The sequence below is a fragment of the Oratosquilla oratoria genome, chromosome 1 (genome assembly GCF_046742065.1).
Source record: "Oratosquilla oratoria isolate Oo_2021 chromosome 1, ASM4674206v1, whole genome shotgun sequence".
NCBI lineage: Eukaryota > Metazoa > Arthropoda > Malacostraca > Stomatopoda > Squillidae > Oratosquilla > Oratosquilla oratoria.
Genome location: NC_134777.1, coordinates 72,540,633 through 72,558,586, shown reverse-complemented (window position 1 = coordinate 72,558,586; position 17,954 = coordinate 72,540,633). Strand labels below are relative to the sequence as shown.

Below are 17,954 nucleotides of genomic sequence, written 5' to 3'. Positions count from 1 at the left end.
TTGCTGCCACACTCCATCTTCCACTACCACACTTCCTATCTCCAAGACGACACCGGTTGCTATGCTGTTAGTATCGAACCATACTATACCTATGCCCTGTTGTAGTGCTCTCACTGGATCATCATGTCTCATCCATTGTATGGTGTCATGTATCATCGTGAGCGTGCCTTCATTAACCTTCTCTCCTCAATCCTTCAACCCTGACCACCTCTTAATATAGCTGCATGCTACACAAAGCCAACCGGCAATCGGGTAGTCACCAACCAATTTGCCACACAGGGAGAAGAGCTCTCGTCTGCTCATCTCGGCTGTTATGTTTGAGATCTCGTTGCCTCTCCTGAACAGCAAGTTTCTGCTCCTGTCTCTCTCTAGTTGCAGTCCCAACACCATTCCTCCTTCCATTGGTTACGGCTCCTTCAAGACCAATCTAAACCGAGCTAAGTGTTCCACTACATCAGATGCTGGTACACCAGTATCATCCACCAGTATGTCATCGAGGTAGGGGTCTATGCCCTTCTTCATCGTTTCAGTCTTCTCCAGTACTGTCCTCAGGATCCTCATCATTATCCTCGGGGCGGAGCACAGCCCAAAACCCCAGTCTGGTCAAGCAATATGTTTTACCTTTGTATTTTATTAGTTGGTATTTCTGTAGCTTCTTCACCACATGAATTTGTAGGTAAGCTGCCCGCAGGTCTACAATCATGGACACTCCCCTCATTTGGCATCATTTATGTAGGGTCTCGTTACATATGTCTAAAAAAATCATCGCCAGTATGACACCTCACGAACTGGTTCAGCTCATGGAAATCCAAAGCCAGTTGCACTTTGTTCATGGTTGCACCATTGCCATCAGAGGCAAGATTCCACCCTCCACCGGATCCTCCCAGGGACTCAAAATTCCCTCATCAATCCACCGCTCTAGTTCAAAAGTTGTCAAAGTTGTCCCTCACCCGCTCTCTGAGAGCTGGTTTGTAGCAGTTGACTTTGTTCTTCAACACAGGTGACCCTTTTTTCAGGTACCACTCCACCTCCCATTTCTGGCCATCAAATTTCAACCAGAAATCTTTGTCCTCAATTGTGCATGGCACCACCTTCTCATCAAAGTCGAGCTTCGCGGTGACACTACCCTCCATAGCCCGCATTGCCATTCTTACATCCATTTCCGGCCTCAGATGGGTCCTCTCCCTCCCTTCCGTGTTCAAGTCGCATATCACTCCAATCCTCACTTGTCCGGCAACAAACATGACTTCTCCAAGCTGAGCAATTGCATTCATTCCCATTACCACGTCAATTCCCTCTATGACTGTTCTAATGACAAGCACTTTTAGTCACATTGGAATGCCCTCCACCATCATTTCAAATTCCTGGTCACCTTCGCACTTTGTCTCCCTTCCGTCAAGTGTTATCAGGGCCATATTTCCCTGTCTGAATTCTTTAATCAAGTCGGCCATTACAATCGTGGTCAAACAGCCAGAATCTATTAGTGCTCTTGTGCGTCTTCCTCTCAACAAGACATCTACAATCGGCATACAGCTGGATAGTGTCCTTACATTTCTTTGGCAGCTGCTGTGGCAGCCACCCCTCGTCCGTTTCCATGTTCGCAGTGTCGAGCAACATATCTGGGCTTATTGCATTCGTAACATATGAGCTCCATCTCTCTACAATTCCTCTCGAAGTGACCGAGTCGCCGACACACATAACAACAGATCCTAGGCAGCCCCCTCCATCTGATGTGGTCATCCCTGGACTCCCCTGTTTTCCCTCTTCCATCGTCCGGTGGAGGGCCTCGGTCCGCCAGCTCTCCCCTCTTCCGTGAGTCATCGGGCTAGCATCTCGACCCTAGGTCTTGCGTAGGGCCTTGTGGCCTCTCTGTTGCCATAGCAGCAAAAGGCCCATCCTTCTTTGTCCTTGTGAGAAGCTTAGCACAGTCTATCAACTCGTCCATACTCGCCGACACAGCATTATTTACTTCCTGTAGTCCAGCAGATACATGAACTGGAAAGCCATTTATAAACACCATTCTAACGAGTTGATCCAAGCCATTGCCTTTGAATGTCAACAATCCAGCCAACTTCCTAATTTCGTTGGCAAAAACATCAACATGTTCGCCAGCTCAGAGCATTCTTTGCAGCCGATTAAAAGATTCAAACGGACTCTCACTGAAAGCCTCTCTCAATTGTCACAAACTACTCCTTGCGTTTGAGTTAATGCTTCGAATCTATGAACTCGACTCGAACAGTTCCTACAATTCAAGGGCCAGGTGATACTTTGCCCTCCTTTTATGGATGTATATGTCCTTTTGGATTATCAAAAGTGGTAATGTGCAAAACCTATTTATTTGTGCATGCTTACAAAAATATAACTTACAGTAAAGATGGGAGAACAGAGTGCAGTCATGCAGGCCAGAGAGAAGAACAAAAATGCCCATGAATCTTCTTATACCACAGCCGCATGACGCCAGTGCCAGGCACAGACGCCAATGTATGCCAATATAACCTACCCTATCACTGTCTGCCTAGCTCCACACAATCTACCCATTTTTTTATTTTTGTGTGAAGAAGGCTCACAATAGATCAACTACTACTCATCTAACACGTGAAAGCATATAAAACATAAAAGCAACAACTGTACTTTGTGTCATCATCTTGATATTACGCACCCTCTGACCTCTAAAGGTGGGAGGCTCCAGTTGGGTAGTCCTCTGCTGTCAGCTTACAATCTCCAATAACTTGAATGACTAAATAAGATACTCATCTACAACTGGACATCTTACTAACTACATTGTTAGGTAAACCTACATATTTTATGATTTCCCTAGAAAGCATGCACTATGGCTCCAGCTAAGATGTGGCTTGGCACCATACCCATGTCCTTTGTACCAGTGACACCTGCGTCCTTTGTCAGTGATGCATCATGGAACATGACATATATGGTGGGAACCTTGATTCAGATATTGAGGATCTAACTTTCTTTTATGATCTGAACAGATCAGACATAAGTGAGGCATTGGAGGGATCTCTGTCATCACTAGAGGGAGCAATGAGGGAAAAGGTCCAAGTGCTTCTCTGCAAGAGTGCCCAGAAATTTTCGTCATGCCCCACCATTACTCAAGCGATATCTCACGACATCGTCATAGAAGATGGAGCCAAGCCAGTGAAGCAGACACCCTACAGATTGTTGCCCTAAAAGAGGAGGATCATGGAGGAGGAAGTGAGTCAGCTCATGGATCAAGGATTACTGGAACCTAGTACTAGTCCTTGGGTGGCCATACAACACATAATGGAAGACTGCATTATACACAATCATGCATGCAGACAACACAACATACACTCTATAAAGGATTTGTGGGAAAACCCAGTTTCAGCTGTGGCATTCCTTGGGGAGACGGGACTGCTCGGACAGACAGTCTAGGGAACGACAACAACAACAACAACTAGTCCTTGGGCTTCACCAGCTGTACCAGTACCTAAGCCCAGAGGTGAGTGGAGACTGTGCATTGATTATGGGTAGGGAAACACAGTCACAAAAGCGGACCCTTACCCTCTCCCCAGAATAGATGATCTAATTGAGGAGGTCACTGTTGCAAGATATTTATCCAAGTTGGATCTGATTAACTGATATCATCAGATCCCCCGTACAAGCAGAGCTACTGAAATTGCTTTTGTTACCCCACATGGGCACTTTCAATATAAAGTGACCCCATCTGGGATGAAAAATAGCGGAGTATCCTTTCAGCGCCTTGCAAATTGGCTAGTCATGGGATTGCCAGGTGTTAGAGCATACTCAGACAACATAGTAGTGTTCTCTGACACATGGAGTGATCACATGCACAGGTTAAGGGGTTTACTTGACAGACTAGAACAAGCCCATCTCACTGTGAATCTGAAGAACCTTTGGGAGGAACACACTACCTGGGACATCAAGTCTGCCAAAATTGCATCACGCCATTAGAGGCCAGAGTGAAGAAATTCCAGATATTCCTGGACAAAAAAGTAATCATCCTGAGTGATCATAATCCTTTGAAGTATATCATAAGTGGTAAGACAAAGAATGACAGATTAGCCAGATGGGCATTAGCATTCCAGGGATATGATCAAAGTATCCAATGTACCCCTGGAAAATCAAATGTGATAGCCGACACCTTGTTGTGTCCTGATACAAAATGTTCAAGCCTTGTTTCACAGGCTTAGATATATTTATTCTGGGAAGGGGAATATATTTGTCATGTTCCATGACGTGTCACTGACAAAGTACACAGGCATCACTGATACAAAGGACATGGGTATGGTGCCAAGCCACATCTTAGTTGGAGCCATAGTGCCTGCTTTCTAGGTAAATTGTAAAATATGTAGGTCAGAGGGCATATAATATCAAGATGATGACACAGTCATTGCTTTTATGTTTTATATGCTTTCATGTGTTAGATGAGTAGTAGTTGATATACTGTGAGCCTTCTTTATGCAAAAATAAAGAAATGGGTAGATTGTGTGGAGCTGGGCAGATAGTGATAGGGTAGGTTATATTGGCATATATTGGCACCTGTGCCTGGCACTGGTGTCGCTGTGGTGTAAGAAGACACATGGGCATTTTTGTTCTCTCTGGCCCAAATGACTGCACTCTGTTCTCCCATTTTTATTGTATGTTATATTTCTATAAACATGCACAAATAAATAGGTTTTGCACACTACCACTTTTGATAATCCAAAAGGACAAATGCATCCATAAAAGGAGGGCAAAATATCACCTGGCCTTTGAATTGTAGGAACTGTTCAAGTCATGTCCATAGATTCGAAGCATAAACTCAAATGCAAGGGCTAATTCATGATACAATTGTCTCTTTACTTTTCCCAATCCACTTGATCACTAGTCATCATTAGTAGATAGATGGCTACTGTGTCTCTCTCCTGGTTAAGGGCAATATAGCTCATGACATTCGTGACTCCGGTTAATTTTGCCACTTATTCCACCTTTTTGAGCTACCCAGCAACATCTCCATTGCCATTAAATGGCCTTAAGGTGATATTGTTCATCTTGAATGGCACCTTTGTGCTCATTGCCTTGGCTATCTTTAGCACCTAGACAGGTTGTAAGTCTTTTTGATCACTTACCTGATTTGTGTGGTTTCCCGGTTCTCTGGCTGCTTCTTCACTTTTTAATTCCCCTGACACACTAACTTCTCTCACTCTTTAATCTGCCTTACCTAAAACCAATACCTAAATTAATCCTAATCCTATGAAAGTTCCACTTGCTTCTTCTTGTTCCAGACACACACTGCCGTACACCTCAGCCCTTCTTCTTACATTGTGACCTTTTTGACCCCATGCCAGGGGTGGTAACTGCACACCCCTATCTGCACCACATTCACACCACATACCAAAGGTCTGATCCCCCTTATAAGGGAGGTAGTCATTCTACAAAAGTAAACATTTTCACATTTCTTCGATGTCACTAATATACTAAATGATAAATCATGCTTTGACAATAAATTCAACTGTATGTAATCATTTTAAAACATGACAATAAACAGATATAACAGATTGAATAGTGATTTTCTGCCCCCATGGCCAAGGTGTAACCTTGTCCTGCTGTCTCCCAAAATACTAATGAAGAGCTCGACCTTATTTTTAATCAACCAATTTGTAGCGAGTCTTCTATATTTTTACATTGCATTTTACAAATTCAAAGCATTTCATTGTAGAATAGTAATATCATTCATCAAGATCACAAGTTTCTAAAGAACATATATTTATGTGAGCAATTAATGCTCTCTGTGCAGTGTCCCTGTGGGTATGTAAGTCCCTGACCTGGACAATCTCCAAGATTATGTAGCAAGAAGTATGATGTAGAGGTGATGCTGTTATTCTCTAGCTTATAAGATTTTGAATCAGACCCATTATCATTTTTGTTATTAATCATACACTCACCAACAGATAGCTTTAGGTCATTTACCACTTTTTTTCAGAATGAATTTGGGAAATTTCAAGACTATATATCCATGTGCTTGTGTGATAACTTAGAATGAAAACTTTTGATCATTGCATGTTGAGTGCTACACTTGTGTTATTAGAAGAACAATCCTACCAAAATTTTCAGATTTTGTATCCATCTTTGAGCTCAGGCACTTGTTTAAGATGAACATGCATGTATTATTATATACTATAGTGCTCCAGTAACAAGCACTATACAAGCAATCAAGTCTAAGATATGCAAACAAAAAACAACTTTCATTTTTTATGACAATATGCCAGAAATGTGTGAGGTGTTGGTGAGAAGAATAAATTTCCCCAAGAATAACCAATAGTGGAAGTTGCATTGCAAGTGGTAATGAACACAGAATCATTACACAGTAGCTCTAAGCAAATACAAGATGGTTTCACCTTCTGTGTTTGAAAGCATGTGTAGACAGCCACTACTCTAAATCTGGAAGAAACTACTACAAACTGCGGAACACAAGGCAAAGAGTGAGAGTATTACCTATGCAAAAGAGATGAACACAGCTGCTGCTTCATGAGGCCATATGCCAGGGGTACTGCAGGGATGGGTACTGAATAGGGGAGTGGGGTGGGGTTTTCTTAAATTTCAAACAAGATATTTAGATATGCAAAGATTTTGCAGACTCCTTTACTGTGGTGAAACAAGATCTGTTTACAACATGTACAGATCCAAAGAGTCAAGGAGTTGCTCAAACTTGCGACCAACTGACAGATATTGAGTAAAATATTCCAACCAAATTCAGCCAAATAATGGGGTCATCTAATGCCAGACAAACTAAGCAAAGGTTGGGTCAACAGGCGTTATTCCTGAGGTGGGAACAGAATGAGCACTGGTGGCCAGGGTGGTGGAGGACATTGTTGACCATGCCACAGAGCCTGGTCGACCAGTACTTGAAGCTGAGGAACTGGTGGAACTAAATGGCTCTTCTTGAGGTCTTCCTCCAACAGGGGTGATGGTACTGCAAGTAGCTGGTTTGAACACACCAGACAATCTTTGACTGATCATGACTGTGGATGGATCAGCAGAGGGCTGAGGGGATTCAGAAGTGATGGGAGGAGGTCCTGCTGATTGGACCTGAGAACTGGCTGAGGCAGAGAGGGGCTCCTGACCAGCAGGAGGCAGCATGTGGGCAGGGAGGCTGGAGGAAGGAACCTCCCCTTTGTGGCCCTTGGGTGAACTGGATGGCTTCGAGGATTCAGGGCCAAAGTCCTCTGGATGGCAGGTGAGTACCCCAACAACGCTGGAAGAATGCTATGTCACTAAACATTCTAGGAAAAAAAAAAAAAATCTACCAACGTGTTTCATACATGAACACTACCCTTATTATTGTATGGCCTGTATCATTTTGAACGAAGTTAAGGAAAAAGAAAGAAAATTATTTGCCCAATTTGGCATTCTTTGTATTAGTTGCTTTGTATGTCTGTGCTAAAACCATGTACATGTTGGAAGTAATGAACAGAATTCTTTGAATACATGTACTATAATGGAAGACTGGCATTCTTTGTAATAGTTGCTTTGTATATCTGTGCTAAAACCATGTACATGTTGGAAGTAATGAACAGAATTCTTTGAATACATGTGCTATAATGGAAGACTGGGTTGAATGTGATCATGACACCTCATTTCTAAACCAAAGAGAGATTACAATGCCAAATGTTGCCTAAGTTTCACTCCTGGGAACTTGTATCACACTATTGTTGGCAACAGTTTGGCTCTCCTGTATCTCTTGGAAGAAACACAGGACTCAGTGTCATATCAGTATGGAGACTGTCACACTGGTTGTCAGCGCCATGTGAAGAAATGAAAGAAATACAGCCCAAGTTCAGAGAGATAATGGGCCTGGTCTACTAGCTAGATGTCAGCCTTTATGGGGCTGCACCTCCAAATGGAGGTGAGGATGTTGATGAATTTGATGATAGGTGGCAGTGAGATGTTTCTTTCCAATATTTGTTTCACTTGCTGGTTACTGCAGTTGATTCAACTAGAGATGATAAATCAAAACCTTGAAATATCACAATTTGTACAACACTTGGAGATTTCCAAGCTAAAAGTAGATATCAATGAAGATGCATCAATAAAAGAAAAAGAAAAAAGATAATGTAACCAGTTAATTTTCAGAAAGTAAAATAACTGGATGAAGAGGAAGGGAACAGAAATATTGTACTAATAAATAGTTACAAGAAGTTAAATTCCTCCTGCAGGTGGGCTTCCATAAATGGGAGGGAAAAAAAAAAAATCTACACGAGTAATTTTGCTATATTGTGCCTGATAAACAAAATGCTAGGCAAAAGTCTCAACAATTAAGTTGGCTTGAAAAAGATAATTTTGTGTACACACAACAGTTTATACAAAAAAAAAAAAAAAAAGTGGGGATAAATTCAGTTGCTGCCTTGAGATTTACTAAGTGGTAAACTGCAGCCCCACAGTGACAAGCAACGGTCCTCAAAAGCTTCCATAAATCTCTTTGTGAGGAAACTTTGGTCTGTTGTCTGTGTTGTCTCAGTGTGGGACCATTTCTATTTCACTGGCTGAAAGTGGTGGGAAGAAGAAAGCAGTAGCCAGTTGTCAGTTCCCTATGTGTAAAAAAGTGTAAGCAATACAGTTGAAGTTATTAGAGAAGATCTTGTGTCTGCAACACCTGATGGAGGTGATGGGGGGTCAACAGGTCTTAAAAATGGGTAGCTTTGCTGCCATCTTGCAGGACCACCAGGACCATCACGTGCAGGTATGTCATTGGTCCCACTGTTGGGTGGGCAGGGATAATCTTATGCTACATAAATTTATAAACAATTTATACACTACGATAACTGTGTAGTACACTCTTGTTTCATGTTAATAAATACCTAAACAGAGATCAATAAAGAGGTACTTGTATGTGGAGGTACTGCAAGATGGAAGACAAAGCTGCCCCTTTTCAAAACCTGTCAACCCCCTCACCTTCATTAGGAGGTGCAGCACTATGGGAGCCTGTTTCCAACCTGGTTCTAAAATCTCTTTTAACTTCAACTGCATTTCTTACACATTTTTGCACATGGAGACCTGATAACTGCCAACTGCTTCCCTCCTTCTACCACACCAATACAACAAAGAACAGTCCAGAGTATCTTCCCAGAGAGATCTATGGGAGGGTACTGCCAACTGCTGTGGAGCTGTGGGTCTTCCACTTGATAGATAGAAACTTAAGGCAGCAATAATAATTCTACTCATAAATGTTGAGCAGCACATTAATATAATAAGCTGTACACCTTTGGAGCTACATAACTTCTACTCTAACATGCATAATATATGTACACTACCTTGGTGGAGCCTCGGAAGGTGCAATTCGACTCTTACTACTTAGTGACAGGATATCACTGCGCTTATAAGTCAGTTCAGTGCCACAGCACAACCGTGCCATCTTCATTCGGAACTGCAAAACGTAGTAAACAACTCAAGTAATGGTCATTTGTGTTTCATACATATACCAAAAGGTTTTTTCTACCTTACAAGGGTGGCTGAGTCAAAAATATACACCTACCCTAAACCCAGTTCTACACACCCATCCAAAAACTCATTGATTGTCTCTCCTAATTTTGCAATTATTTCATAAGAATATATAATATTTATATATAGTATATCTATCAGCTGGGTGTGTTTCTCGGTGTGTTCCATTTTTGTTTGGCCACAGTTAGCACTCCCAAACTATTAAAGCTTAAGAGACAGGTTCATACCAAAATAAAAGTCTGGTAGGCCACATATTATACCAAAGAAAAATTTCTTAGGCCACATCCAAAAGGTAGGCTACATACTATATCGGCACCTACATTGCTTTAATAGTTTGGAAACACTAACAATGGCAAAACTAAAGTGGGACACATGGAGGAATGCCCCCAGCTCTGATATCTACATATAATAATGATGTGGGGAGGGAAGGAGTGGAGGTGGAGGTAGAATGTAGATTGAGAGAAGCAAGTAAATGCCTTGGGGGATTAAAAAGTGTAATGAAAAATAGACATTTGGAAATGGATGCTAAGAGGAGATTTTATCAAGGAGTGATAGTGCTGACAGCACTGTATATGGCAGAAACATGGAACATAAAAGAGGAAGAGTTTAAATGTGTTTAAGATGAAATGATTGAGAAGTATGGTAGGGGTTACTAGGCTGGATTGAGTGAGAAATGAGGAGGTGAGGAGGAGAGTAGAGATGGAAAGGGAGTTGGGAGATGGGGTTGATGAAAGAGTATTGGGACAGTTTGGACACATAGAAAGAATAAGTGAAGAAAGATTAGTAAAAGAGGTGTGGAAGGCAGAGGTGGAGAAAGTGAACATGAGGGGGCAACCAAGGATGAGATGGATAGATGGAGTAAAAGTATTGGGAAAGAGGGGAGTGTCTGTTGAGGAAGGAAGAGAGAAGACAGAAGATAGGGGTGAGTGGAGAATGATTGTGTGTGGGTGATGCTGTGATGCATGGAAGGGAGTGGGTGGGGGTTGGGGGTGAGGGAATATGTGTGAATGATATTTTGACATAGCCTGGGGAGATTTCTCCTTGTCTTCACCAATTATATAAAGCAGCCTTGCTACAGATGTGTTGTGTCTTGCTGCATTGCTTCTGACCCAGGGCAGTGGGCAAGATGCAGGGATCAGGAGGATCCAGGATAAGAGGGAAGGAAGGGGTGAATGAGAGTGGAGTATGTGGAGATGGAATGGGTGGGAGTGGATTTTGTGCCTTTGTTTTTGGCTATCTCCCTTGTAAGGGGGAAAAAGTCATTGGTATATGTATGCATGTATATATAATATCTACACATACTACAAAGGCCCCATTTAACCTTATAAAGGGGTGAGTTCAAAGACAAAATGCACACCCACATCATACATACTGTACATATACCAAAGGCTTTTTCTCCCTAACAAAGGTAGCCAAAAACAAATAAATAGATAAAATAAAATAAAATAAAATAAAATAATAATAATAAAATAAATACCAATCCCACCCATTCCATCCCCACCCATTCCACTCCCATCCACCCCCTCCCTTCCATCTTGGCTCCTCCTGGATGACAGGTCATCCCTGCATCTCACCCACTGCCCTGGGTCAGAAGCAGTGTTGCAAGACACAGCACATCCACAGCAAGGCTGCTTCGTTAAATCAGGGACCCCCCCCTCTCTGTCCCCTCATGCAGAAAAGGAGAAGAAAGGAAGAAATTCCTTTAGGCTGCATCAATTTATTTTTCACACACACTCCCTCACCTCCCATTCCTCCACCCACTCCCCCTCATGCATCACAGCATCATCTATACACAACCATTCTCCATTTACCCCATCTTCTGTCTTCTCCTGTCCTTCCTCAACAGACATTTCCCTCTTTCCCAATGGCCCTTTTATCCCCTCTATCCATCTCATCCTTGGTTGCCCCCTTATGTTCACTCCTTCCACCTCTGCCTTCCACACCTCTTTTACTAATCTTTCTTCACTCATTCTTTCCATATGTCCAAACTATCCCAATACTCTTTCAACAACCCTATCTCCCAACTCCCTTTCCACCCCTGTTCTCCTCCTCACCTCTTCATTTCTCACTCTATCCAGCCTAGTAACCCCTATCATACCTCTCAGACACCTCATCTTAAACATATTCAGACTCCTCCTCTCTTATGTTCCATGCTTCTACCCCATACAGTGGTGTCAGTACAATCACCCCTTGATAAAATCTCCTCTTAGCATCCATTCCCTAATGTCTATTTCTCATTACACTTTTTAATCCCCCAAGGCATTTACTTGCTTCTCTCAATCTACATTCTTCCTCCACCTCCACTCTTCCCTTTTCCACTACATTCACACCCAAGTATCTACAACTATCCACTTCCTCCAGTCTCCCTTAATACTCACTTCTAGTCTGTTGCCACTTTCTCCCCTTGTACATCTCATCACTTTACTTTTACCCACCCACATCATACACAGTGATATTAACAAAAATTGCAGTTGTGCTTTACCGTGTCATCAAAGACTGTGCGCAATCCCAGTACAGCAATGGCAAGTAAAAGGGTAGCAGCAGCGAAGATGACATGTGACACAGTGTTCTTCAAGGTGCTGGCTGCCACACCACTTGCCCATGCAGTTACTAAGAGCACCACCAGCAGTGCCACCACCCATCGCAGCTTGTAGCTATCACTGCAGCAGGAGGATGAAAAGTGAAAAAGGAAAATAAACTTTTGGCCATGGTTAGTCATTTCCACTTTTTTTTTTACTGAATATAAATGTTGAAAGCTTTTAAACACTCTGTATATCAATAATTTCCTAAGATATAACATGTTTTTATCCTGCTACCCCTCCCCACCCTTTTACAGAATATAACTGGTAATAGTTTTTAAACACTCAGTATATATATAATCAACTGAGATGTAACATATTTTATTCAGCTACTTCCATCCCCCTTTATTTCTTATTGATCAAAAGGTCAATACATTTTTCTGCAATCCAGTGAATAGAAGAGACATGAACAAGCAACTGTATTTTTTGAAAGAGTATGTTCCATACTTCAATCACCGGTGCTTTAAGTCATGGGAACAAATTAAGAAAGACCACATATCTAAAGGATAAGAAGAAATACAGAAGTTTTCCATATAGAATAGCTTAGAAGGTGGTAGCCCAAGCTCAAACAATACATAAGCTCAAATCTAAATATGATAACTGTAAATCAAGGATATATGATGAACCAAACTTACTTCATTCACAACTTCCTTTATACTGGGGACCCAGCACTCCACATAGTAGCTCAACAACACTGCCACCTGGTGTCTGTTCAATAAACCACACAAATCCAATATGGCTGCTCTTAGTCAAATGACAACAATGAACATCCCAACAATGCTTGGTCTTTTCTCTCTCTCTCTCTCTCTCTCTCTCTCTCTCTCTCTCTCTCTCTCTTTTTTTTTTTTTTCCCAAAGTATTTATAAGCCAAGGAAACCTATTGACCAGAGAGGACTGCTCACAAATTCTGGGCCAAAGCAAGTTGCTCCAAGGTTCTGACCCAAGAAACATAGTTAATCTCACCATGCGACAACATATCCTTCAGCAGTGCAATGTAGATGCAAAGATTATCCTCACACTATAAGAAGAATTCAAGGCCTCCACCAATTTCTTGTTGTCAACCAAGCAGTGTACAGCTACGGTCTGGCATTTGACAATGTCCCTGATAATCTGTCCAAGATAGGAAGCAGCCTCAAGCACTCAACAAATGCCAGGGTCTCAGCAGACAATGTGGATTCCACCACTCATCACAATTTCCTTGATTGCCAAAAAACTGGACATCTTCCTTCCCCATCCTTGAGAAAAATAACAAATCCTCCCTGGTAGCCACCATCAGATAGGTTCCCAATGAAAGTGTCTGAGAAGCACTCAGTGATAAAGTCCTCTACAGCTGACAGCTTTCTAAACAGCAAGCAAAAATGGTCATCCACAACTTGGTTGATAATCTTATTGAGTCTCACAGCATCAGCCACTGTGACTTCTTTACAGTGTATGCTCAGTTTGCACACATCAAAGGTAATGCCAAGTCTCAGTTGACCAATCTGAGCACCAAATTCTTTCTTTTCATTGTCCAACAGCTCATTGGACTTAGTAGCTGCCAACCTGCGACATCCCAAACTCAGTGGTGTGAACAAACTGGCATAGCTATACTGGCCAACTATTATACCTTCAGCTGTAGTGCCCACTTCCAAACCTACATACTTGAAGGTAGATGATGTCATGCTCCCAATACAGAACTCTCCTTGAAGAACATCAATAACCTTTTCCTGGAATACCTCAGTGCCCATCCAGAGAAAGTCATCCAAATATACACATATGATACCATGGAGTTCATCACCATGATACCAAGAAAACAAAGATGGTTTGAGTGGACACATCTCAGCTGACAGAGACAGTAGCTGACTCTTGACACACAAGTACCATGCTCTCTCTGCATCACATAGACCATACATGGTCTTTTTCAGTCTCCAAAGCTGACCACTAAAATATTCTGGGGGAGGACACAAGTAAACCTCTTGCTCTATGTAGTTGCCCTAAAGGTAAACTGACTTTACATCCAGGCTGTGACACTCCCAACCAAATGCAGAAGCTATTGCCAGAGCCAATCAGATAGATTCTTTAGAACAAGCTGGGGAGTCCTTCCTAAAGCTGGATGTGTCCTCCTCAAAATCCTTTGCTACAAGGCATGCCTTGATTATAGGGTTTCTATCTTTCACCTTTTCTATGATAACCCACTGCACATATATAAATTCCTGTCCTCTGTCTTCCATCTCCTCATAAACATCATTTTTTTTTGTCAATTTTGTACCTCCAGCTCCTTTGCTTTTATCACTTCTTTATTGGAGTAAAACATGAACATCTCCACTTCATCAGGGACCACTTCTAATTCTGCAACTTCTGAAAAATCCACACATTCTACACTCCCATCAGAATCCTTTTGGAAGTTGAACCAGTTTTTATATTTTCCTTTAACTTTACTTCTTCTGCTCACTATTCTTCCAGACATGTGCTCACCAGTTTTTTCATTCAGTCCTCAGATCCTTTACCCCACTAGCAGTTTAAGTGGTCTTGTTTCTCTTTGAAAGTTCTCTGGCAATTCAGAATTGCTTATAATATCATTTTGTCTTTGTTGTACCTCCTGTACCTCACCATTTTCATCTACCTCCTCAGTGTTTTCAGATGTCAATGCAGATGAAGCAAACCCCTCTGAATCTTCATTCACCTCCTCCTGATCACATATGCCCGCCATATTCCTCAATGCCTCCTGAGTGCCAATGGATGATCCACCACAAGCCCGAGGACAATCTGTTTGAGACCTCAGGGGAAGTTTAGATAATTGGCAATTATGGGTTCTGACATAATCACCCCCATGATGAACCAGAACCTACTTGCCATCCCTGCCAATAACTATGCCTAGACCATGCCATCACTGATCATCATTATGCTTAAAGTACACCTCATTCCCATTGTGAAGGTTACTTATCTCTGTTATGCGCACATTATGACACAAGGCTCTCTTGATCCTGTCATTAGATTTGTTTTTGAAGTACTCCCTTTGAGCCAAGTGGAGAGCATTCAAATTTTGTCACACAATATCCGAGTCAGAAAGTGACTCTAAAGCAAGCAAGGAGCTACTGGTGACGGATGGCACTGCAGGATTGAAACCAAATACCAATTGGTTTGGGCTATAGATGGAATTATTTGCCAATGTGTTATGGGCGGACACCAAAGCCATGGCTATGTCAATATCACACTTCATATCCTCAAACACTTTCAGCACTGTGTCACCAATTATAGCATTCAATCATTTACATGTGTTATTGCTCCACGGACTTTCCACAGCAGTGGTTAAGATTTTAACACCAAACAGATCACCAAGCTCTCTCATATCACTATTATTAAATTCAAGTCCATTGTCAGAGAGAAGTTTCCTTGGAGCACCAAACAATGAAATCCAATTTATGAAGATGCTGCCAACCACTATCTTAGCAGACTTGTTGGTGATGGCTGATGCTAGACAATATCTTGTAGCAAGATCTACTATGATAAGAAACAGATGTTGTCATACCTATTTCAGATCCATTGCAATTACTTCATTAAGTTTCTCTGCCATCTGCACACTGACAACTGGTCTAGTTTTTGGACATTTATACTTTATGCCCACTTCACAATTTTCAGTAACATTTCTAATCTGTTTTTCCATCTCCCTCTCCAACATTTCAGCATTTTGCAGCATCCTTATTAATCTCTCTACACCCAGATGGCCAAATTGATGAAGTTTTAAAGCAGTTTTACTGCTATCTGTTGAACCCAGTAACATATTCTGGATCCCTGGTTCAAGTCACAAGAACAGTGGTAACATGTAGTGACTTGATGATGCTACCTTTAACTTCGCCCATTTATTCAATCTTCACTGAATCCTTACCAAAATCAAGAACCATTTTCCCTTTTTTCATTGACTGCTTACTAATCTGAAGTAGAAGATTGCACTCAACAACACTGGTTGACAGCTTCGATCTCACACCTCCAATCCAACATGGAAGTACTGCATGCTTAATGTATCTATAGGTTACACCATTACCAAACGTAAATGTACAGCTAGATTTGTCTTCTCTTGCCATGGCCAACTCTTCATCACACAGGTTGTTCAAATAATTATCCAACCACTGTTTGACATTTTCATCATTGGCATATCCAACAAATACTGGTATTTATCTCATGTGTTCCTCACTATTACCACCAGTATCTCATTCATCGATACCTGTAAATGACACCTCATTATTCTCGTACAAATACGAACAACATCGAGCCCAATGGTAACATGAATCACATATTGCACATCATGAAACTTGGCCATCACAATCCAGAGGATTGAGTCTTTGATTAGTCCCTTGGTCACTCAAGTCAACTTGTCAACATTACTGCTCCTCTTCCTCTTCTTTGAAATATGTATCTCTGTGATGATCTATGTGGTCGCTGTCCATAGGTGGCATAATAGACCTCTTTATTATCATCATAAAAGAAAGGCTCAACTTTAATGCTTGAGGGGCACTCTACACCTGCGAGTATGTCCACATCTGACTCCTAAGTTGAGTGCACACTCAACTGCTGACCAAGGACACATTTTAAGGTAGATTTCATATAAGTATAGTTGATTTCGGAGATCGCTGACATCACAATTTGAGTCTCGCGCTCAGCCAAGTTGCTTGAAGCAAGAAGCATAAAAGTCATCACATAGCATGGTAGTGTCATTCCTTCCTGTGTAAACTTAAAGTATCTATGTTCAAACTCACTCACATATTCATTAATATTCTTGTTATTTCTTCTGAAATTATATAAATTATGAAATGTTGCAAAAATGACATCAACCTTTATCAGGCAAGAACAATATGTCCAGTTTCTCAATAATGCTTTTTACACCATTTTCACTCTTCAGAACTGTTATTTCAATTTCAGAAGCTGCCATTCTAGCTTGGCCAGTTAAATATAAGTATATGGCTAGTGCATGCTTATCTTTATTCAAATCAGTTAACTCACACCATATGCTCATATCCTTTTTCCAATTTTCATATTCAGATTCATTATCAAAATTAGGAGGGCACTTAGAAGATGGCCGAAGTCATGAACAATCACTTTAAATCTGTTTTCACCAGAGAGAAAATACCGAATTGTGACATAGACAAAAACAAGAAATCTCCCCTCATGAATGAGTTTACAGCATCACTAAAGGAAATATCAGAACATTTATCAAGGCTGGATGTCAGAAAATCACATGGCCCGGACGGTATTGCAAATTGGATTCTAAAGGAGTGCAAAGAAGAACTAACAGACAAAATACACATCTTAATAAACAGCTCACTCAAAGAAGGAAAGATACCCGAGGACTGGAAAAACGCTAACATTGTACCAATACACAAAGGAGGAAACAAAGAAGAACCCACCAACTATAGGCCAGTATCACTAACAAGCACCATTGCCAAAATTTGTGAGAAAATAATCAAGAATAGATGGGTAAAACATCTGGAAGACAATGACATATTAAACCCAAGACAATTCGGATTCAGACAAGGAAGATCATGCTCCACAAACTTAATATGCTTTTACTCAAGACTAATAGACATAGTGCAAGAAAGAAATGGATGGGCTGATTGTGCATTCCTAGACTTGCAAAAAGCCTTTGACAAAGTACCACACAGAAAACTACTAAAAAAAACTGGAACACATAGGAGGAATACAGGGAAACCTACTAAAATGGATAGAGGACTTTCTGACTGGTAGAAAGATGAGAGTAGTGCTCAGAGAAAAATATTCAGACTGGAAAGAGGTGATCAGTGGAGTACCGCAAGGATCTGTGCTGGCACCAATAATGTTTGCTATCTATATGAATGACATGGATGAGGACGTGAACTGCTACATGAGCTTCTTTGCCGATGACGCCAAACTGCTAAGGAAAATAGA

At 41.4% G+C, this 17,954-nt stretch overlaps 1 protein-coding gene across 2 annotated transcripts in view; it reads right to left on the bottom strand.

Annotated features, from left to right (window-relative positions):
- The window catches only part of LOC143039806 (uncharacterized), a 232,064-nt gene that overhangs the window by 16,559 nt on the left and 197,551 nt on the right, over nt 1–17,954 (bottom strand). Inside the window, exons 28-30 of one of the 2 annotated variants that reach the window (XM_076210083.1) lie at nt 11,960–12,137; nt 9,291–9,403; nt 6,475–7,234 (exon numbers count right to left, since the gene is read on the bottom strand). In XM_076210083.1, the coding sequence (XP_076066198.1) occupies nt 6,769–7,234; nt 9,291–9,403; nt 11,960–12,137 (757 nt within the window). In that variant the 3' untranslated portion in view covers nt 6,475–6,768. The remainder of the gene's footprint in view (nt 1–6,474; nt 7,235–9,290; nt 9,404–11,959; nt 12,138–17,954) is intronic. The other variant, XM_076210167.1, reaches the window with a different exon arrangement.